We start from the raw sequence: 25,132 nt of genomic DNA, 5'->3' as shown, positions 1-25,132 counted from the left end.
ATAATATATTATCGTTATCGTATTCAAGTTCCACGATGGATTTCTGTTGTCGTTCTGCATATCTCAACGTTATCTCCAGTCATTTGATCAACACCTCGATGCGGATGATCATTACGAATTCCTCCGAATCGTTTTCGTCTCATCAATGATGAATTGTTCACTGGATTTGGAAACAGTCCCTGGGACCCTTTAAATAACAGAGACACACATCTGATAACAGCTCGGTAACAGATAGCGAGGACAACGGGATTTCTCCCATTTCTCTCTGCTCTCCCTGGATTCCTTCACACACACACACATATAGAGCACACACACAACTCTCTGTCTACTCTCTCTTTAATTAGAAGCTTCACTTTGATACGAACTCAGTGTCCAGAGAGAGGGAGAGTCCCACTCTCTTTCCTTCACCAAGTCTCTTTTGGGTGTGTTTCGACCTCTCTTTTATGTCTTGACGAATCCCCGGGATCGATATTTGTTCCAGAGTTTCCCGGAGAGGGAACAAGCTCCTCACGGAACGGCAAATTCAATGGCAATGAGCAACGAAAGTGGCGTGATTTGGTGGAGCATCAAATTCAGACAAACTTCACATACAAATAAATGTTTTCTCTTTCGGTTTCGGGTTACTTTGTACGTTTTCTGGACGTCTTAATTTTCAGCCGACATTATATATTCTGCTCACGGGAAGTGAGATAAGTTATCGGGATTTTTGGGAAAAGGAAGGCCGAAAAAAGTCATTATTTTTCGACTTGAATTTATTTGGACGGAGTTGTAAAAGACGGTATTTCTCTCATTTGTTATGCTTTTGTGGTCCTATGTCGAAGTGGATTCGATATATGATCGCATCAAGAAAAACTGTACATCATTGTTATAACGGCTCCTTACTATTTCAGAAAGCCGCGCCCCCCCCCCTGCCCCCGTATATTCAGCTTTTTGGCAGAACTTATAAGCTGTTCAAAAACTGTCTGCCATCCCAATTCCCTTCATTGTTTTGCCGTATCGGAACAATGGAAAAGAGGGTGAGATGTCACTCAGTTGTCATGGAGTAACTTACATTCCGAAACTTTGAAATCAACGCATAATACGCAGTATAAATTTTGAAAAATACAAACTTACTATTTTTACAGGGGGTTACGAAAACTACTTCCACATGATAATATTTCATGACAGGCGACCCTAGTTCTCTTATGGGACTTGTTTTAATCTAAAGATTCACATTTACAGCTGTATCATGTATACTAGAATACTAACCCCCTCCCTCCCCCCGCTTAACGGACATTCCTCAGATGTAGTCACTACTGTTATACGGCCAAATGATAATTTCTTCTTGTATAATAAAAGCATGCATTTCAAACCCCTGATTAACGGTCACCTCTCTCACCACCGGTGTCAGCAAAAGAGAGGTTTTTCTTAATTTTTTACAATGGTGGTCATTTTTACCGTTCCGGTAGTTCTAGGAAGGTTGGAAACTACGATAGTTCTGGCGTTAATTAATTTTTGTAATTGATTTTAATGTGTATAACTATAATAATGACAATTATTTAGATTTGTTTTAGATGCATTTTTAATGCATAAATATTTTTTAATGTTTTAATTTTTAATATAATATTATTATGTTCTGGCCATAATATCGTCGTCACTGTGGTGGTCGAAGTGATCATAATGACAAATTAACTTCGCGAAGACCCCTCACCGGTGCCACAGTGGTGGTTGGTTTTCTGTGGTTCTGTGGTTCCCAACGTCGAGGCGTGGAAAGCAAGCCGATCTCCTCGTTAAAAATTAAAGCCACTGATAGCAAAAGGTCCAGAACGGTACACTTATTAAATCAATAAATTTCACTCGTGGTTTGCAAAAAGAAAGATGGCAGATGACAGCACTATAACGAACATTACACAGAAACAAACTCCATGGCAGGTTCACAATATATAATATATATAGATTTGTCAGCACAGCCAAGGCTTTCTACGACCACCTACTAATAATTATTTGATCATGTCATATATTGAGACTAAGCGGCGGGTCAACAACAGTCAAACTAACTCATCATAACGACCTTTATTGTAACGTCATCTCGGCTATATTTTCAATAGGGGAGTCCAGTCAAGTCACAATGGAGGCAGTTTGTTTATTTTCGTGCTCCGTTAAAAATTTTGTTTTAAAACGTGAATATTAGGTTATGGCAGGCCGTAAATGCGTAATTATTGTCTATTAAGTGTAGGAGTGGGGGTTCACATATGTGGAGTTGTGTGGTGGTGTGATGTAGGAAAAAATTTGGATATTGTTAATGCCACACGTGCTATATCGGTGCAGTCGCGATCAACGGGCGACGGTTACCATCTTCCGCTATCAATGACTGGAAATTTTCAGTGACAATCGGTGTAAATTTTTCATTTGATTTGTCGGCGGGAATGTCAGCTTCAAAACGGTATGAAGATCATTCAAACATTCCAAGTAGTTCGAAGTGGATGGTATGATTACAAACTCCGGATATAAACTTCAATGGTTTTCAAGCGGTGAAGGTGAACTACATTTGAGGACAGTTTGGACATGATAGGGGTGAGTGATTTTCGAAACTTGATAGCAGAGATCATTAACCAGAACATTTGCTATAATTGAACCTGTTAATCGTTGCCATAACTCTTATAATTGGGGAGATATGATTTTGTAAAAAGAATCCAATGTTGTGTGTATGACTCGCCATTTTCGAACCAGGTGACAAGTTTTATTATACATGTAAATGGTTTTTGGACTTTCCACTGCATTTTGTCATGTTTGGTGTTTGACGTCCGGAATTGTTTCTTTAACTGATTTTCTTTTGCCATGGTAAAAGTTTTTTGACGAACATTATACTATTAATATTTTGTGAACGAATTTCATTTGGTGACCATTCAACCGGGTCACACATGTTTCTCATGCATTGGTGTTCATAATTCGTAGTGGGGTTAATAGTTTTGTGCTGAATTTTCATTTCTGAACATTTTACTATAATTTTTTGTGAACGATTTTCATTTGGCGACCATTCAGTCGAGTCGCATACATGTTTCTCATGTGTGGTTATTCGTTATAATTGGTAATGGTGTTAATAGTTTTGGACTGAACTTTCATTTTTGAACATTTTACTATAATTTTTGTGAACGGATTGATTTTGTGACCATTCAGTCAGGTCACGCATACGTGTCTCATGTGTTAATATTCTTTATAATTGGTATTATAAGTTTATTATTATGTTTATTATATTTATATGTTTCTCATGGTGTTAATAGTTTTGTACTGAATTTTCATTTTTGAACATTTTACTTTAATTTTTGTGAACGGATTTGATTTGGTGACCATTCAGTCAGGTCACGCATACGTTTCTCATGTGCTAATATTCTTCATAATTGGTAGTGCCGTTAATAGTTTTGTACTGACTATGGATAAGTCAAATAAGACACCTGTAGGGATCCCAGCTTTTGATTCAAACATGGACAAAAAAGATACCCTTGTGGGAACTTCAAATCAACCAGACTGTACAGATCACCCATTCTATAAGGACATGAACACGTCAAATCCAATACTAGATCTTGAGAGAAGCGAGCACAATGAACGGGATAAAAAGAAAAAAGACCAGAGAGATCATCCAATCAACAAGAAAGCCTCCAAAATTCACCAAGTCTTTAAAAATTTGGCCAGATCTTTCAATGAAACCTTCAATATTAGCTCCCGTTCAGTAACATCGGAAAACTCAGATGTCTCAATCTCGTCGTCAAACTCATCGATTGGCTCCCTCTCATCTTCGTCGTCAACGTCAGACGTGGTCTACAAACTGAATTCCTGCAACTCACAAACATCAATTTCGAATAAAGCAGAGCTGATAAAACGGAAACATAAAATGGGTATTTTCAACATACAGAAAACATCTTCATTTGCGCATAATGAACAACTAGAAAAGCAAGACTCGCTCAAGTTCAGCATAGAAGATTCAGAATGTCAGAGGAGAGTCTTTCGAGCAACTGATGCCTCTAATGAACCGATTACATTTACAAGTCAAGTAGCAGTGAAAATCCCATTGACAGAAAAGACACAAAACATAGATCTTGAAACAACGGAAACGAAAACTGAACCCTCAATGGTATTGAATAATAACACTCTACATGATCTACAGACTTCCTATGTAGAAGAAATGACGAGTAATTCCGGGGAACAGGAACAGGGCAGTGAATCAAAGACACTCCTCTCTACTGATGATCTCAATTACAATGATTCGCAAAGTCAGTTGGGTGTTTCAAACACACCACCTTCTTGTCGGCGCAAACAGCTTGGTAAACTAAATACTGACATATCTTGTGACCCTGAATCTCACTCGAAAGGAACTTCTCTCTCACTAAATACATCGACGGTCCAACAACTCAATCACTTTCCTTCGAAAATAATGGACTCATCAGTTGAATCATGGGATGAAGGCAGTTATATGGATTCTCTACCAGAGGGAATTGATTACACCGGGAACGACAAGGAACTTCAGACAATGCTTGACTTTTTAGACTTCAAGAAAGAGAAACTTGATAAAAGCCACTTTCTCTTACAAGAGAAGTCAGCAGAAATACAGAACCTCACTTCACATAAAAATTCCAAAAGTTATAAGAGTGGAAAAAAAAAGAAAAGTTCAGGTAAACAAAACGTCAAGTCTCAAGTTAAGAAAAAGAGTGAGGAGAACAATGCTGCCAATATGAACATTTCCCAAGAAACAGAAAGTTTAAAAACCTCCAAGGGAAAAAAAGAGAACCTTGAGATAAGGGTGAAAAAACAAACTCAATATGAAGACAAACTTTGCTCTCAGATCAAGAATACCAAAAAAACTTCTCGTCGATGGGAAACACCCAACTCCGCTGAAAAACCTGTCAGACGAAGTTCATCAAGACTTGAGGAAAAAGACAAGAACCTTGCCATATCTAGGGGTCAAGGAGGTTCTGAGGATCTCCTCAAGCCCATTTTGATAACAGAAATGCAATCCAGTGATAATTTGAGTAAAAATAATTCTGTAACCTTACCTTCTCAACAAGCATCATCTGAAGTCATATCCAAACTCAACGGTCAACAAGTATATGCACAAAAAACGATGGGTGTCACTACTTCAATCTCAAGTGATTTTTCAGCACATAAGACACTCCAACCAAATGTACACGTACTCCTGGAGGAGCTTCGGGAAATTTTGAACTCCTATACAAGTGATAAAGCCAGAGGAAATGTAGGGTTCTGCATTCCCGCTAAACAACGCAAAAGAAGCAATAAAATAATTGATGCAATCAATATCTGGGCAGACAACATCCTCAAATCTACTAGGGACAACTTCTGCCAAACAGAAATATCTTCTCCTCAGGAACAAACGCTCACTTCGACTACACCACATTTTTTTACTCAGTCTCACCAAGACCGTCTCTCAGCTCAACCACAGATCGAGAAACTTCTCCAACAGCAGATTAGCAATATGGGTGAGATGCGCAACAGAGCACCACAACAACCTCCAAAACCACAAAGAGATGTCGCCAAAGAAACTCACAGAGAGGCTGGAGTCAACACCAACATTCCAGAAGTATCGCATGATCTGCCACAATCAGAGAAAGTTACATTATCTCCATCTGCAACCACATCAATTAACACTGCAACTAGTATTAAAGCTGTCAACACCTACATCTCTGGAGTTGGAACTCGGGCAAGACTTGAACAGTGGTTAAGCAATAATTACAACCTCCCTGCAGCGTCACTGGAAAAAACCAACTCTATGATAGATTCTATTGTGGAATGGATTGAGGAGACTATAAAACAAGAACTCAGTGGTTTGACACAAACAGACTCCCCATCACCACAACGGCAATGCCTTGAAAAACAACATGGAACTGCGAGAAAATCGGCAGAGAAGAATTTGCCCATTGTGGCTAATTCTGAAAAAATCACACAGATATCAATTCCCATACCTTCCCCTCCTCAACAAAAGGACTCTGTAATATCAAATCACGTAGATGAATTGAATGACAGTTCATCTTCATATGTCATACTTGACGAGATCTCTTCCAATACGGAAAATCCTTACCAAGAAGTCAGCTACAGGAAGAAGCAGAGGAAAAACAAGAATCGGCAGATCTATTCAGTGCTGTTATACAAGAACAGATTGACTCAACCACATCAAAGTAACAGTAACAACCAAATTATTATCAAAAAATTTGAGAAAAAAATTCACAACATCAGACATATTAGAAATGGTACGGCAGTTGATTGTTACACTAAAGAAGACTGTAAAAACATCCAAAGATTTATACTCAACAACCGAAGCCTCCGGCAGTACATATATGTTGTGTGCCCAGGGACCGATGGTTTTAAACAGCACCGACCTCAACCGCAAACATATGCAGGGGTTAAAACTTCAAATAACAAGAACTTTGGACGTACTTTCAATAATAAAACAACAGCAATGTATCAGAAAAATCCAAACCTCTTGGGTGATATTGTCTATGAGTCCGAGGAACAGAATTATAAGAGAGAGGCCTCTTCGGCATTCAGATTTGGATCCGGCTTGGTTTTCTACAATCGTTGTCATCTTAAGAATCATAGTGAAATTCGAAGCAGTCGTACTACATATGCAGGAATCTCTTGTGCTAACCAGAGAAATCTAACCTCAAGAGCTTGTAATACCGTGCATAGGTATGCCGATATCAATGAATCTAAACTGACATTAAACGCTATTGACCAAAAGGACATCAAGCAAGTTATGAATGACTTAGAAGAACAGTTAAAATACAGCAATCTACAGGAGCTCATTGCTAGTGCTAGAATAGATGAACATAGAGGTCAAATCACTTTGATATGTACAGACTCGTCGGCTGCAAAGGTGATAAGTTCGGCAGTCGCGAACAATTTCAAGTTGAAGTTACACTTGAAAAATTGATAACAAGATAACACATCGTTTTCCTACACATATAAGTCAGGTAGCTTATTATATATATAACTATTTTAATATTACATTTGATATACAATGCCTCAAGATAACATCAAGGACGCAATAGCCAACTCCCGGATAACAGGTCAAAATAGCAGACGGGAAAAACACCCAAGATTATGTCGACAAGAGCAAATTCAATGCTCTTCAATGACACCATCTCCAATGGGCAATCTCAAAATACTACAAATAAATGTAGATCGAACTAGAGCGGCAATAAACTTGCTTGTAGATACAGCAATCAAGGATAAGATTGACATAATTGCCTTGCAGGAGCCAGGAATATCAGGGAAGCCACTGCGCGGATTTCCGAAAAGATGGAAAAGATGGATGTCCAGAAATGGGAAAGCGGCAATCCTGGTGCTCAATCCAGACATTAACCCTATGACATATCATACGAGCAACAACATCACATCGATTAGAATCTCACAGCCTCAACATGATCTAATATTAGCTAGTGCGTACTCTTCACCAAAAGATTGTGTTGAGAATGTTCTTAAAGAAATGGACCAACTATTGAAACTGTCCACACAAGCGAACTTATTGTTGTGCGGCGACCTCAATAGTCATCACCCGCTCTGGGGAGACCATAGAACAGATACTAGAGGAAATAAGCTCATTGATTATTCTAATAGGAACAATTTATATTTTCTCAACCATAGTAATTCTCCTCCCACCTTCGAGACGGATTATGGGAAAGGATGGCCGGATGTGACTATTACGAACTCGCATGCAACACTACTGAATACATCTTGGAAAGTGGACGAGAAAGTGACTCTCAGCGGACATAAATACATTTATATACAAACGAATGTGACTATTTTCCAAAAGCCACAGAGACGATATAAAATAACAGCGAGGAAGCTAAAGGTTTTCATCTTGAAAACAAAAAGCGTAATTGAAACAATACAATACAATTTGAGGAAATGTCAAGACAACAAAACCCTCCAACAAATATGCCAGGAACTAATGACCTATATTACTAACATGTGTGAGCAGACATTTCCAAAAGTGAAACCTTCACCAATTCAAAACCTCGCATGGTGGAATGATGAACTAACGTTAGAAAGGAAACGTCTGCGAGCACTAAAGAGGAGGTGTGAAAGAGAAAATGACACAGACACTCAAATAAGGTTAAAGCAATTATATCGAAAAGAAATTGCATTATACAAAAAGAAAATCAACAGGGCAAAAAAAGAAGGCTGGATGAGATTTTGTGAAAAAGCGACGGAGCCTTTTGGGAAAGCATACAAGACCGTCACAAATACAAGCTCATTTCTTCCCCAAACATTCCTCGTAAATCCTGATCATCCAACAACATCTTTGCAAGCTGCCCAAAACATTTTAGAAGAAATTTTCCCCAAAAATAGTGGGGAAAATGAAAATACTGTAATGCAGTCAAGAAATAAGCAGAATACTGATACCAGAAACGATCCACCTTTCTCAATTCAAGAAATTAATAGAATAATTGATAAACTAAATGTGAAAAAAGCTCCCGGTCCTGATGGAATAACAAACGCATTGATTAAAAGTATACATGCTTTCCACAAGTTCTTTTTCCTGACTCTCTTCAATAAATGCCTCAGCTTCAATATTTTCCCTACAGCATTCAAGAAAGGGCAACTGATACTTTTTCTAAAACCAGGAAAAGATCCGAACAATATCAATTCATACCGTCCAATAATTCTTCTAAACACAATCGGCAAAATTCTCGAAAAATTGCTGACACAAAGAATCAACTACTACATCGAGAAAACGAAGTGGATCAGCGATAAACAACATGGATTCAGAAAAGGGTTCTCGACGGAGACAGCACTATCAAAGATTCATGACAGCATACAAACATTTAAGAGCCAAAAACAAGATGTTGCCCTAATATCAATAGATATTAAGGGAGCTTTCAATAACATTTCACATAAAACAATAGTAAAGCAACTTCTCAACATCTCAATGCCGGACAATGTGAGAAGAACAATGATTGATGCAATCAGAGAAAGACAGATATCCCTTCTTACGGATGAAGGTGAGGCCACTATAATTCAAACAAAAGGGTGCCCTCAAGGTTCCTGTAGTGGGCCTATGATGTGGAACCTTGTCATAAATGATTTACTTACGAAAAACTGGCCAGAAAATATAAAGATTCAAGTGTATGCGGATGATATTGCTATGGTAATTGGTGATTCAACAATCCGCAAGGTCACCGAGCACGCAAAAACAGCAATGGTATTATTGGATACATGGCTCACAAAAAATAATTTAGAGATCGAATTCTCCAAATCCAATTACTTATGGATTTCTCACAAAAAGGGAAGACCAACCATTAGACTGCGAAACAATCCAATAAGACACAATATGAACATCAAATATTTAGGAATAATGTTTGATAGAAACCTGACATGGTTCAAACATGTGAATTATCTGATCACGAAAACACAGAAATGTTTACAAAATTTTAAAAGAATGGCTGGTCCTGCATGGGGCATTAATACGAAAATTAGAAATACGCTTTATAAAGTGGTCGCCATCCGCATTATAGCATATGGTGTTATCGCATGGTTCGGTGATCCCAAACAACAACTAAGAACAAAAGTAGACTCTCTTCAAAGAAAATTTCTGCTATTCATCACTGGAGCCTATTCCACAACACCAAACAGTGCGTTACAAGTATTAACTAACAATCCTCCTCTACATATACTTTTGGAAAACGAAGTACAGAAAGCAAATTTAAGGCTAAAGCGCGAGATTAATATAAACAATGTAACATATCTTCCTACAGATGTAGAGCATAAACATCCACCATGGACGTATCACCCGGTGAAAGATATTTTGCCAACACAGGTCTTGACCATAGATGTAGAAGAATCAACAAATCGAATTATTTTCACAGACGGTTCAAAGACCGTGGATGGCGTAGGGGCCGCCTACATCAGTATATACATGGGTGAAGTAACAGACAAATGGAACTGCCGATTGCTAAATAACAACACTGTATTTCAAGCAGAGTTATACGCAATCTGGATGGCGGTCAGTTATGCAAAAAATTGTGCAGAAAAATCAACTATAAAGACAGACAGCATGTCATGTATACAGGCAATACGAGACGTAGAATCCCCTTATAGCCTAGTGCATGACATTAGAAAAACACTGATGGACCACAGGAAGATTGCAATACGATGGGTGAAAGCTCATGTTGGCATTGAGGGGAATGAAATGGCGGATAAATTCGCAAAAGAGGCTACAAAACACCAACATGAAAACCATCTAATGAAATTACCGGCATCCTACATTAAAAATCTGCTCTTGCAAGAAGCGTCAGAGAAATGGCAACACCATTGGCAAATATGCACAACTGGAAGAAAAGTCTTCGACGTAATACCAAAAGTGGGTAAAATGAAAGAAGTCATGCCGAGAGAAATAGTAATGTTCCTCACAGAACACGGTCCATTCGGTGAATACATGCAAAGGTTCAAAATCAGCCAGACCAGTACGTGTAGATGCGGCCATCCGGGAAGCGTGATACACTATGTGACACAGTGTGAGTACACAAAGGGATACCATTTACAGGCGCCACCGAACGGACGAGAGATCTTGTGGAAACGGAAAATTATTTTACAAAGATCTGCAACGAGGAAACTACAACAAGTCTTGGGCTATCTGATAAATTATAAAGAAACTATTTTGATAATAACTGGAAGTAGTGAACAATCCACTAGTGATTCGGAAGTGGAATCTGAAACGGATGCGGGTTCCATATAGAGGGGCGCACTTGGGCTCCTAAACCATAACATTTGAGTAATACACCCTGTATAATTTATGAATGTTTTTGTATATACAATTTCATAGTATGATGGTGGTTTAGTAACCTTGTATATTAGTAGGAGCTCATTATGGCATTTGTTGTGAATATGTGACGTACATAGTAATGCTTATGTGTATCAACAATTATTATAAAAATGGGAATTTATATTTTGTAATTAGCGTATATTATGTAAATATGTGTGGGTAATTCAAATGTGATCGCTGCCACCCAGCACTGTGAACAGGGGCTGTATTTGATTGTTCTCGCCGCACTTTTTAGTATGATAGTAATTTGTAACCTTGAATATATATTTGTATGAGTTTATGGTGATATTTGTACCCAATACTACCTTCTTACAGTAATGTTTGTGCATTCCCAATGGTATAAAAAAAAGGGAAATTTTTGTAAAGTAAATAATATATGCATGTAATTCAAATGTGAATGCCCAGCACTGTCAACGGAGGCTCTGTTTGATTATTCCCGTTGCAGTGCAGGCTCTGTGTGAATTCTGTGTGTGTGTGTGTATATTGCATATTCTGCAATAGGTCAGGCAAAACTGCTCAGCACTGTGGACGGAGGCTTTGTTTCTTCGTTTCCCGTCACAGTCGAGGCGCGGTATATATGTAATTTGTATACATTGTGTATTTTGATCATTCTCAAAGCTCTCCCACTTCAACTTGCCAGCTTCTTCCTCTTCTTTCTTGCCCACAAGTCTTTTCCACATTTCTTTCGGAATCCCAGGCTGCGGTCTCCGGCCCTTATGTGCCACTGGGCGCACGTGCAATTTTTCTCCCTAGTCATTGGATTCAGTCACCCATTTTTGTCAAATGGCTCGTATGTTGCATTGGTTGATGGCTGTCTTCCTGGGGAGAACGACGCGAGTAATTCGAAACTTGCGAGCACGGGGCAAGGGAAGCCACCACTATAAATCTTTGCTTACTTTTCCGACACAACTCTGCCTCTTTTGAGGGAACGGAAGTAAGGTGCTTTGCATCAGTCCGGGGTTGTGAGCGGTTCTATCTATCTATCTATATTTTCAATAACTGCTACTACTACTACTACTTAACAGTAGATGTTCCTCGTATAAACATTCCCTTTCTGAATTCCTAATAAATCGCTACATGTTGTTTTGAGTTAGGCCAGCATTACATTATAAAATTTTAATAATTTTTTTTGCAAAACATGTAACATTCGCTCGCATGTAACCGATGCGCTTATTGGTTGCATTTTTCAAGTTTTACAAAAGAACTTTTAGAAAACTTTTATAGTGTAATGCAAGCCTTACTTCTCTTACTTATATTCTTCACCATTACTTTAGCGCCATCTTTCTTCCACAAATATAACCCCTTCGTTGGTGAAGATTTTCTGAAAAATCTTCTGATAAATAAAGAACTGAGCGGTTTGGGAACCCTTATACATGTACTTTTATAAAATCAGAGATCTTTTTTCATTTCTTTTTCTTTTAGCAGTTTTCAGGTAAAAATTAATAAAGGTATTTAAATATTTATTATTTTTAAGTTAAAGGAATAAAGGCCTTAAATCCGGATTAAACCGTAGATTACGTATCAAGAATTTATCTTGTAAATAACACAAACTTGTTCAAACACAGTTTCGCATAAAAGTCTGATATCCTGAGTAAGAAACGCGGGAAAGTCACAACCTTTATATAAAAATGTCGATATGCTGAAATTAAGGCAATGTCCTGCAACATAGGGTGAAATGGTCATCCTAAAACAACAATTCCTGTCAACAATATTACATATCTTGCCCACTGGCTGAAAAGGCTTTGCACTCCTTTTCTTGAAAAGTGCATGGTAAGGTGACATATTCTTCGTCATCATTTGAGCCTCATTTTTTTCCCACGACTTTAACCATCACCTCCTAGAGATAGAAGGCCTCTGCAGTGTTTGCCATAAACGCCATTCAGACTACCTAGCAAGTTTGCCACACAGCATCGTATTTCGTTTCTTCTTATTTTGGCGTCGAATCTTCCTGATTGCCTCACAAAAGCCGCATAGTGATTGGATGTTGGGGGCATAGAAATCGCCAATTCTGAGCTCGATCATTTCTTTTCCTCACAACACTGATACTGGCACGAGCAGGGAATTTTTTTTCCCTGAATATTCTGAGGGAAAATAGACTACTTATTGACGTCACAGGTAGAGTGCAAAGGCCTTCTCTCTCTAGAAGGTGATGCTTTAACCCACACCAGACACCAATGCCGTTTTGAAGTAGGTTTTTACTACTGCATAACCGTACATGCACCTCCCACGCATTCCACTGCACAATTTCTAACAAATTAGTATATGCAATAACGTGTTGTGCGCGTGTATGCGTGACTCTAACGTATTTATTTTGTTAGAGTTGGTCTCGTTTCGTTCATCGGTGGGCCGTTGAGGAAAGATTCCAGATCCAAATTTCGGCTCGTAGGACATGCGTTAAAAACGAAGGTGATAATTGGCGATACTTTTTGGGTATTGGTGTCAGAGGTAAACAAAGTTGGCATTTATCACTGAAATATCACCAATGGTGGGAAACGAAGCGCTACTGAAAACCCCAGAAGTTTTAATATGATGTGTTGATGATTTTTCACGTAGAAAAAATCGTCTAGTTTGAGAAATACTGTATATGATACGGAAATTTATATGCCAAAATTAATTATTATAACTTTAGTCATAATTATCACAATAATAATTTACAAGTTATGAACATATTAATCCTTGAGTTCAACAAACAATACGAATTCATGTAAGCTCCGTTGAACAACGGAAAATTTTTATAAAAATATCCCGTAAAATACAGGTAGTATGGCCACGCTAAAAATACAGTTCCTGGTCCGCGGACGTTAGCAATATCCCATGTCTGTCCCGTGGGATGAAAACGTTGTGCATTCTTTATCTTGTGAAAGGCACTGGAAGGATATATATGTTACACAGTAAATTCTTCGGCATAATTTCAGTGCGATCTACCATCTACAAATCTCACCTCCTGGTCAGTGTAAATTCTCTAAAGAATCTTCTGATAAATAAAAAACTGAGTGTCTTTTGTGTAAATTGAAACTTGTCTTTCTGAAATGTAAAATATAGCTATTTACAACTTTGTAAGTGATATTTACTACATCAGAAAAGAAATTAACAAAACTCATTTTTTGCTGTTTTCGGTGGCAAGAAGCAACGTATTAAAATACATTATGTTTGGATGGCATTAATACCTATTCTAAGCCACATGTTGGACACACCTAAACACGCATATCATATAAACTGAAAAAAAAAAGGCTACACTGTCAATGACATCTAAAAATAAGTTTCCGAAACATGGCATGTATCTCAAATGCCAACTGATGAAACATCCACACAAGTAACCGAACATCTTTTTTCGAACTGCCACAGGAACCATTATGTCATGACATACGAAACATTATTACGTTAGGGGAAGTATCACTAGTTCGTGTCCTCCAAAGTGTAAATTAGATTTGGACAATCTTTCGGTGGAACCAATTTTATATATACTCTTTTTTTTCATTTTCTGGTCTAACATGCGGACGGCAGCTGTCATTTCGTAAATGTCTTCTTTTTTTTCTTTTCATTTTCTTTTATTCATGTGCCACTTGGAAATTCCTTTTCATTCGAAAGTCTCCCTGGAAACTAACGATGCATCGATTGGCTCTTTTCAAGAATCGAATCGACTCGGTATCGATTCCAAAAGCTTAGATGACTTTACTGCCTAACTCTCGCCAATCTCTGTCTTATACCCTCCCTCTCTCTCGCTCTTTTTCCATGCTACGGAATTTTCCATCAGTACAACAAGCTAGTGCAGTACGTAGTATATCCCCTTTTGTTGGAACTGATGACTCTCCTGGTCGATCCTTTCCTAATCCCGCTTTTAACTTCAAGGGGAAAGGAAAAGTAGATTCCATGCCTTTTCCTTGTTGGATCTCTTTTACCCGGGACTAATGAAAAGTCCCTCTTTTTTTTTTTTTTTGGACATCAACTCGTAACCCCGCCTAGTCAATCCTGTTCCCAGATGAAAGGAAAAAAGGAACAGGAAAACAGCAGAATAATAAAAAAAAAATTGTACTCTTATGTTTTATTCTTTGGAGAATGACGCGGGTACACAATCTTGGTACAACTCTCGGATCATTGAACGCCACCCTAATACAATGACATGTTTTTCAAAGGAAAAGGTTCTGGAGGCTGTAGTTAAGGAAGTTCGAAGGAAGAATCGGGAAATAAACATTAAAACACAACAGGGGACTCGAACAACAAATCTTTCGGTTCCATTCAAAAAAAAGAAGTGTATCTCCTCGAGGAAAAGCTGCATGTCATGACTTTGGCCAGATTCATTTAGTATTTGGTATTTTTAGTATTTTGTTACTGAGCGAAATTGTTGTAAATGGGGAGTAAACTTATCTCCACTGTGATGGAATGGGAGTCCGTTGTGTGACATTCGGTCATAAAACGGCATGTTAAGGGAAATGGGATCCGGATTCTTATTATTCCGGCACAGAATGGTGCATGTAAAAAAAAAAATTCCTGGGGGATTCTTTTTGACATTGAATGAAATGAGGCTGGTGTTCATCGTTTTTCATCAAGTTTTTCATTAATTCCATTGAGGCTGGTGTTCACCGTTTTTCATTAATTCCACTGCTGAACGAAGAAATAAAAAGAAATAGTGTTTTCAAGGAAGTTTTTAAACTTTTAAAACTATTTTTGATTGCTAATCCCAAAACCGGTGTTTGTTTTGCTGAATTGGCTCTTTTTTTTGAAATAATGCACGTTCTTCACTATTTCAATGTGGTCTGCGTTATCACATGTATTTAAATGCAACTTCCACTTTATCACTTTATCTCATAAACTAGAGCCTATCTGACAAAATAAATGCCAGATTCGGATTCATCGTGTTAAAATCATACTAGAATCACTACTACTATTAAACCACACACGCGCACCTCGTCCATATTCCTCTGCGGAACCTCTAACGAATTGGTATGTTGGGATTTGCGTGTAGTGAAACCTGACGTGAAGTTTGCTTCTCTGTAATGCTTGTTATTTGTTGTGCTGCCATCTGCCACCAGTTTTTCTAACTATGAGTGAAGTGCAATGATTGGATAATTGTGTCGGTCGTTGTGTAGGCCTGTTGCTCTCTGTGGCGAGACTTTTGAATGGTGAGATCGGCTCGCATTTTCGCCTTGAAGTTGGGAACCGTAGTTTGAACGACAAGAAACCAACTTCAACCGACCACCATTGTGACGATGGTGGGGTTCGAACCCGGATCCACGCGATGCGTGTCCGTCACTATGACACTCGACTACCATAGCGGCCCCTGAAACCACTGAAATATATTTGCCAATATGAGATTTATTGCATTTATTTATAACGCGTGGTTTCAATATGATGTTTATGATGCTTATGTGTATTGCCGTTCGAATTTTCACTTTATCGGTTAAAAACTAGAGCATATCTGACAAAACCGATGCCAGATTCATAATCAGCGCCTCAAAATCACTGGAATATATTTGAGAACAAAATCAATGTTGAGAAGGAAAATGAATCAATAAGGTGTAATTTAAAATTGTGAAATTTTGTTGGGTTTTTTTTTTCATTGTTGTGGATTATAATGATTGTTTATAATTTTGCATATTGTTCATATTTTTCTTTCGTATGAATTCAGTAATAACAACAATGAAGCGGGCGTCAGTACTTACGTAGATATTTTTGGCATTATGAAAATGTTAACGTTACAAACATAAAAGATTTTATCTACAACACATTTCAAGCTAGAGATTTACTGGATATTTAATCGGCGCACAACGAACAACTAATCTGTTAGTTCCATTACAAAAAAAAGTGTATTTCCCCGAAGAAAAGCTTCATGTCGTGACTTTGGCCAGATCCATTTAGTATTTGATCCCTTTTTAGTATTTTATTACTGAGTGAAATTGTTGTAAATGGGGTAAACTTATCTCCACTGTGATTGAATGGGATCTCGTTGTGGGATATCAGGTCATAAAACGGCATGTTAAGGGAAATGGGATCCGGATTCTTATTATTCCGGCACAGAATGGTGCATCTAAAAAAAGAAATTGCTATATTCGTTGACATTTAATGAGATGGGACTGGTGTTCTATTTTCATCAAGTGAAATAGTTATTCTCAAATGAATGAAGTAAAGCGAACATTTGAAATTGAGGAATTTTGTCGTTGTTTGTTTTCATTGTTATAAATTATTTTGAATTTTTATGACTGCAAGAACAAGACACAGGTCCATTTTCAGATCACTTAAATGACCCGGGACACAGTTCCAGAACACTTAAGCGATCCGTGACACATTTAGAGATCCCTTGAGTGACATGTGACGTAGTTTTAGAGCACTTAAGTGGCCCCAAGTGCGGTTCTACACTACTCAAGTTACCCGCAGCACATTCTCAGATTATTCAAGTGTGATCCGCGGCATATAATTACGGATTACTTGACTGATGCGTGACACAGTTCCAGAGCACTTAAGCGGCCCGGACACATTTCCAGAGCACTTGAAGGATCCGCGAAACATTTAGAGATCACTAAAAAGCCTCTGTAGGGGACTTATAAAATAGGTGGGGGGAATGTTACTTCAAGTGTCCACAAACAATCAAAAGGTTTTTCTCGTTTTTGGCGCACCAAGTAAGATGCCATTAAAAATATTTCATGTTTTCATAAAGGATTGTTGATGATGCAATCATTATCCAAACCTCCCCTCCCCCCTTGTCATCAAAAGTCAGCAAATCGGAAACCCCCTTCCCCCATCGATGATGACGTAATACTTGAACGGCCCCAATCTTATTGAGTTGAGCCATATGTGGCTCAGAGGATGGGTCGCTATGTATTTCCTGAAGACAAATTTTTAGTTCTTAGCCTTCAAATAGCATTGAAATTAACAGAAAAAGTGCCCGAAATAACATATAAAAGTATTTTGTTCAGACATTTTAATTTTTTAAAAGTAGGATGTGGCAGAACTGACGAAATTTTGCTCCATCCCCCAACAAACACACGATAGTCTTCTTAATGCCTGAAAAATATTTTCAAGCAATGGCAGATGTTTAAAGGCGCATTCCTGAGCCACAGTATATTTCTGACGAAATTTCGGTGACGGCGGGAGGGGGTGTCAGAGTTTTGTTGACAGGATGGGGAGAGGGGGTCAAAAATGGCTACAAATCTGCTGACGTAATATCGAATGACCCCCAAGAAACAATGTCCATGCCGTTGCTGTTGCTAGTTAATGCGAAGTACAGAGCACTGAGCTCTCGTCTTCTCCGTCTTGGTTTCTCTACTTAGGTAGAGATATTGATCAGTGAATGGCAAAATGGTTGCTTAAAAACAACCATCGGTGATTTTTTTTAATATATTATATAAACCTGATACATAAAATATTCTCACTACTACAATACAATATAACTATAGTGATTTACATTATCACACACACACACAACACAATTTGCAGGGGTTAAAACATCTTTTGCTACATTAGATTACAAATATTTTCAAGAATAAAAATCTCGAACATTGCAAACATTCTCAATATCTACAATATTAAATATATGTTCACTAAAGTGATTTACTTTGCCACAAATTGTAAAATTTACCAATTACATAAGTTTACATCTTTTACAATAGCTTTCCATTCAGAGAAAGGTGATATGTGTGTATACATGAAAACCCCAACAATGCCACCAGAACCATATAATGTTACTTTTTCAGAACTGACAATATACCTTTCAAAAATTACAATGATCAATTTAGTGAATAAATGTGTTTACATAAAATATTCTCAAAAACAATGTCTACACATACCCATGAAAATTAAACTTGAAGTTTCCATTCTATTTTGGGCCAGTCAAAAGATACAGTGAAGAATAGACCAATCTCTCCAGAGAACCAAATCGGTTTCTAGTTTTCCCATTTATATTACAAATAACACACGGGTACCATTGTAATCCATTTTCCCAACCTAGAGTTCAAACAGAGCAAACCATCAAAATCCAGTTGAAAAATGGCCTCGAAACAAACAGCTTTTCAGCAATTTATCAAATACTGATAACGTGTTAACGCGTCTCTTGCCCCACACACACACACACATATATATACACTACACACTTAAAACCTACAATTTTTATCTGATCAACGTTATTTTATGTCCATACAAAATATGCCAATGATATAATTGCGCCTGGAGTCCCAAACCGCGAATATATCCATCATATATATACGTATTCAGGACACATTAATGTAATTGGTTCTGGACGGTGGAAAAATAGTATCTGGCAACGCTCTCACCTGTCATCATTCATGTTATTCGGAATATTTCCGCGAACATTTCTGTGACTCTCTCTCCGGGGGCGTTTAATCTGGTTGGAATAGTCATATTTTTAGCACTTCTCTTTCGCATTTAACCGTTCTGTACGTCCGTCGTGAGGTTTTATGAGCGTTATTGGTTAGCGGGAATTGCGCTCGTAATTGCTCATTATTCTGAAAAGAGTGTGGGTATAAATATATATTTATAGATTAATGAGTCGTTAAATTAATGAAAATTTTTCCTCTAATGGTGGAATAAAATTTTATTGCGGTGCGATCTATCGTTAAATAATAAAGAGATAAGATCGTAAGTGCTTTTTGACGCTTTTCATTCATCTATTATTATACCATGTACTAGCTAAGCGCCCGGGTAGCGTAGTGGTAAGATGTTCGTTTTCCACTATGAAGGTTACCGTCAAGGTCCACGTCTTCGAATCCGGGAATAGAATATTCGAAACAAGTTCTTTACGTACCGAGCCTGGGGCGACCACCGATAGATGGCGCCTTCATTTTCCACCCGATTCCACTGGTTGGAAATTGCCGTTTGGCGATATATGACCGGAGTTGGTGTGCGGTAAAGTAGCTGTAATACCCGGCCGCTGTAGTGGTACAGTGATATTGTCGACGGACTCGCGTCGTGAGGACCCGAAACAAGTTCTTTACCTACCGAGCCTGGGGAGGCCACCGATAGATGGCGCCTTCATTTTCCACCCGATTCCACTGGTTGTAAATTGCCGTTTGGCGATATATGACCGGAGTTGGTGTGCGGTAAAGTAGCTGTAATACCCGGCCGCTGTGGTGGTACAGTGATATTGTCGACGGACTCGCATCGTGAGGACCCGAAACAAGTTCTTTACCTACCGAGCCTGGGGCAGCCACCGATAGATGACGCCTTCATTTTCCACCCGATTCCACTGGTTGGAAATTGCCGTTTGGCGATATATGACCGTTGTTGGTGTGCGGTAAAGTACCTGTAATACCTGGCCGCTGTGGTGGTCCAGTGATATTGTCGCCGGACTCGCATCGTGAGGACCCGAAAGAGACCATGAACGCCGCTCTGTCCCCATAGGAGATACGGTCACCCAGATGGGTCGGGCCATGGTGGAAGAGCGATGTAAAGTCCGGAGCACTTAGCACCGAAAAACCACCAGCTGGCAAGAAGACAACAAAGTCAGGTTACAAGGATAGGTGCATACGCACGTCGCCAGCAGGCCACGAAGGGGGCCCACGAATAACTATAGACAGCACAAACATATAAACACTCATATATATATAATATATACAAGCTGGCGGCATTGTCCATTGACAGCAACGGGGATATATGCCAAAGCAGGACAAATCGCAAAAAAATCTGGGCGCCAAAAAATTTTTACCCGGAGAAAAAAAAGTTCAAAATATTGCTTCTTTGACTTTTTCAGGACGTAGTGGCTCTCTTTTATGTTTGTAGATACAAGTTCCAAACATTTCGTGCTGCTCTGAGCCTGCGATTTAGTAACTTCAAGAATGAAAATTTTTGGCGCAGACATAAATTTTTTAATCATCATGGGAATCTGGCGGTTGGGATTCGTCCAGCTCTGGCATATACGTGTCTAAAACGCATTGTTAAGAAACCACGGTAGCCAAAGTAAACATTCTTCAGGCTGGGTAAGCATTGTTGGCCAGAAAGGTTCTTTTTGTCCATTTCGTGCGTTTGCCCAGATTTGGCGAACTTCGAAAGTAGCCTATCGTTCAATCCGGGTCCTGTTTGGTATATATGCAAAATTTGGCGACGATCGGTCTAGGATCGTAGATTTGTATGGATAACACACACACACACAGAAAACTATCTTTATACGTACAGATTTTTACCTATATGATTTTAAGGATGTACTGCAATATACAGGGTGTCCAGAATAAAGTTATACAAAAAGTAGCGGCTTATAGTGATTGAACCGCAGATGATTACTGATAAATTTAGGTTGCATTGAAGGGGAAAACACCTTCAGTTTATTTTCATGTTAAAAAAAAATTCAAATGTGAGCACCAATTGCAGGAACATCCAGGTTCGAACCCTGTTGCCAACGGGATCCTTCATACTTTATGGCAGGGGTTGGCCAACAGCTAGCCCACAGGCCTCTGACAAAGTAAATTATCAAATTAAAATTAAAAGTTTACAAGGTGTTAAATAAAATTTGTGATCATTATTCGAGCTATTCTCGTTTAACTACTTACATTCATTATTGCTAGTGACGAAAATAATTTACTATGTTATTCCCAGTTTCGACAGCATGAAAATCATATATGCAAATTTTTTTCTCAAGTTTTTTTTTCCTCTCTCGTTTGAGATTTCATCACATATAAAAACTTTTCTAATAGATGACTCATAATTCATGAATCGGTTAGGAACACTCTGGCTTTATGGCCACCCACAAGGGTGGGGTTGACAGGGTTCTGGCTTGGGGGCCCCGAGAGAAAAATCTTATCTTTTGGTTTCTGTTTTTCTCACAAAAAATTCAGTATTGAGAGACCAGTGAAAAATCTGGTCGGAGGCCCTGCTGCAGATGGGGGAGGGCGAAGACTGGTGTATTGGTGGAGGGGGAATAGGGTTTCTTCCAGTAAAACAAGACAAAAAAAATGAAACAGCCCCCTCAGAGGAAATCCTGTCTATGCACGCCTATAGTTAGGAAGCCAAAAAGATTTTTTCTTTTATTTTCCAAGAAATCCAAGAATCTTTTTTCATTAGTGCTCAATGCAATCAGTATTCATATAATTTCCTCAATCTTTTCCATTGTCATGGAATTTGAAAGGTGGAAAATATCATGAAAAAGTCTCAAAACTAAAAAAAAAAAAAAGCTCTAAGAGTGAAAAAAGCATAAAAGTGCAAATGTCATCTACATCCCGGTCCTGGTCATCACCATACCCTTTCGAAGACACAAATCGCTCTTAAAACTTGACACATGAAGAATTTGTTTTCCTACTTTTTCTGCCACCTCGATTGGCAAATTGCCTATTTTAGCAAAAAAACAAATTGGAACAAATGTTTCATTTGTGAGAGAAATTCAAACTAAGAATAGATTTTGATGAAATGATTTGCAGAAGAAACTAATTTTTGATGCATTACATGTGGCTGGGAACGAAACCATATGAGTAACGGATATTGTTTTGAACATGAAAGAGAATACACACATACACAGTGTGAAAGCCAAATCGAAACTGCTTCGTTTTTTACATCAGCGTTTCTTTCCCTCCCTCCGGTTTGACGATTAAAAAACCGGCATGCACTATTAGCGCCTTTCCCACGTGAGTAAACCACGCCCACTTCCTGATTCGGAAACCAGGATGCACTATAATCAACCCTTACACAATATTCGATAATTTCAAATATTGTAGGCCTTTGTTGTTCTTTGTGCAGTGATTTGTTTCTTCTGAATGGCAGATCAACTCGCATTTGCCCTTTGAAGTTAAGAAACCACAGGAAACCGATTTCAATAGATTTAGCATCTCCATGCTGGCAGTCAGCAGAATTACTACTACTTTACCGAACATGCACCTCGTACACATTCCTCTACGGAATTTCTAACGAATCGGTACATGCCGGAATGTGCGTTCCGAGTGTATTTGTGGCACTAACGAATTTATGTTGTCAGAATTGAGTTTGTTTCGTGTTCTCTATGTTTCTATATTTTAAAGTAAAGATTGTAAGTGCTTGTGAATTTTCCTGTTATGTCTGTATCATGTTTCTAGTTCTGCCTGCTGCTTTACTGCACACCAATTCCGGTCATATATCGCCATACTGCAATTTTCAACCAGTGGAGTTGAATGGGAAATAAAGGCTTCATCTATATCGGTGGTCGCCCCAGGCTCGGTAGGTAAAGATTTTATTTCTAACGTTTTTGCCCAGATTCGAATCCGTAGACTTTGATAGTGAAAGGCGAGCATCCTACCACTGCGCCACTCGGGCTCTTAGTTCTGCATACTATCTGCACTGAGACATTTATATATGGGAGACCAGCTCGCATTCACGCCACAACCGCAGAAAACCAACTTCCGCCGACCACCACCATGCGTCAACGATGTTCGAACCTGGATCGTCACGATGATTGTCAGCGCGATGCCCACACGACCGCACAACGGCCAGCAGAATTGCGTCTGAAAGCAGCTGTCGACAGCGTGCATGTTTGATACAGGTGGGAAAACGTGAATAAAAAAAAAACGTGAAGCAATCCTGTCATATCACAGGCATCTTGAGCCCGTTGTTCACGAACACCAAAGTGCTCAGAGTACTCGATGCTCGTCTCCAATTTAGCGCTCGCGAGCACTTGATCAACATCAGAATTAAACACCTTGTGCTCGCGACTAGAAAAAGGAGCATTTTTATCGAAAAGCATTTCTGGTTCTCCAGATTAAGTCTTATTTTTTGGATACTTTTAACCTGCAAGCTGTGCATAAATGTCAACAAATTCTCGAATTCCTGAAAATTGAAGAGAAAATGAATTTTTAATTTTCTGCATTTTTGTAAATAAAAGCATAATAACAAGATTCCAGAATATGAAATATTTTATTTTTATTCAATAGTCAAATATATTTGCATTTGAAAGAGAGGGACATGTATATTGATAATATATTTAGCGTTTAAAAATATATCTTTTATTCTCACTAAAAAGCAGGAAAAGAAATCATTTTTCATGCATTTATAATTTTCTTTCATGTTTCAATAAAAGAATAACAAAATACGTACAAAAACAACGGGACATAAATTCATATTTGTTACCCTATTCCACCAAAACTCCCATTTACCTATAACAAATACTAATGAAAAAAAATCTTAATTTTTCATCATTGATTATTCAATTTTTTTATCAGTTATTAATATTGTTCATTAACTTCTTGCCACTATTTAACGCCGGTATTGCAGAAATCATTTGTAATATTTACCATCTTTGAATTTACTTGTTTGTAAAAGACCGCAATTTGAATAATTTTAATTGGAAGATTCTTAAATATTTGAGGAATGATAAGGGATATAAAGAGAAAGCTCATGTTCTGTTATCGATGAAAAATATGAGTTTAAGATGCCTGTAAACTGTTACAGAAACATAATAAGAATATAAAATGTAAAATAATGACAAATTATGTACGAACACTGGAAATAAATGCATACTCCTTATTTTGACAAACTTCAGATTATAATGTTCTCCAGAATGAAAAACTACTCAATAAAATCTTAATTTTTCGCTATTTATTCTAAAAACCTTTTCTTATCATTCCCTTTAAAGTTTTCTCCATTTATTTTATATTTTTGCTTCATCATTCTGCAATATTTTTCACCATTTACTGTATTATAAATTTTCTCACGGGAATTGTTAATATTGTTCATAAATATTGATTCTCCATCAATATTTAGCACCAGTATTAGAGAAAATATTTCGTGCCTCAATAAAAGACCGTGATTTCAATGTTATTAATTGGATGTTTTTAAAAACATTTTAGAAACGATTATAATAACAAAGATTAATAAAACCTCATGTTACTTTAATCATAAAAATAGCTCAAGAGAGAGATGTCCGCAAACTACTATAGAATCACAATAAGCATATAAAACAAAATAATGACATAATATATACAAAAACACAAAAACGGGACATAAATGCATATTATTTCACTATTTTGGCATAAACTTCCCATTAAAATGTTCCACAGCAGAAAATATTAGTATAAAAATTTAATTTCACGTCATTGATTAAAAGTTGTTTTCATCACTAATTATAATTTTTTTATCATCTATTAGAAAACTTTCCTCATAGTTTATTATAAAAAAAAATGCATCGTCTATTATAAAATTGTTCTCATCACTTATTATGCAATTTGTATCATCATTTGTTATGAAAAATCTTTATCATTTGTTTTTAACTTTTTTCAGCATTAATTATAAAATATTTTCAACATTTACTACTATAAATTTTGCTCATCATTTATTTTTAATTTTTTCTCATAATTTATTATTAATTTTTTCTCATCCTTTATTAGCAAAATTTTTTCATCATTCATCAAAAAATTT

At 37.7% G+C, this 25,132-nt stretch overlaps 1 protein-coding gene across 1 annotated transcript in view; it reads left to right on the top strand.

Annotated features, from left to right (window-relative positions):
- The first annotated feature begins 7,006 nt into the window (after positions 1-7,006).
- LOC149079886 (uncharacterized) overlaps positions 7,007-25,132 on the top strand; it is a 33,388-nt gene continuing 15,262 nt past the window's right edge. The window contains exon 1 of the mRNA XM_089239943.1: positions 7,007-8,103. Within this exon, the coding sequence (XP_089096069.1) occupies positions 7,007-8,103 (1,097 nt within the window). The remainder of the gene's footprint in view (positions 8,104-25,132) is intronic.

This window comes from Pholcus phalangioides, unplaced genomic scaffold (assembly GCF_987345545.1).
Source record: "Pholcus phalangioides strain wild (caught in Gottingen) unplaced genomic scaffold, Ppha-v1.0 ptg000012l_1, whole genome shotgun sequence".
Taxonomy (NCBI): domain Eukaryota; kingdom Metazoa; phylum Arthropoda; class Arachnida; order Araneae; family Pholcidae; genus Pholcus; species Pholcus phalangioides.
The sequence above is the reverse complement of the archived record's forward strand: the minus strand, read 5'-3'. Positions and strand labels throughout refer to the sequence as shown.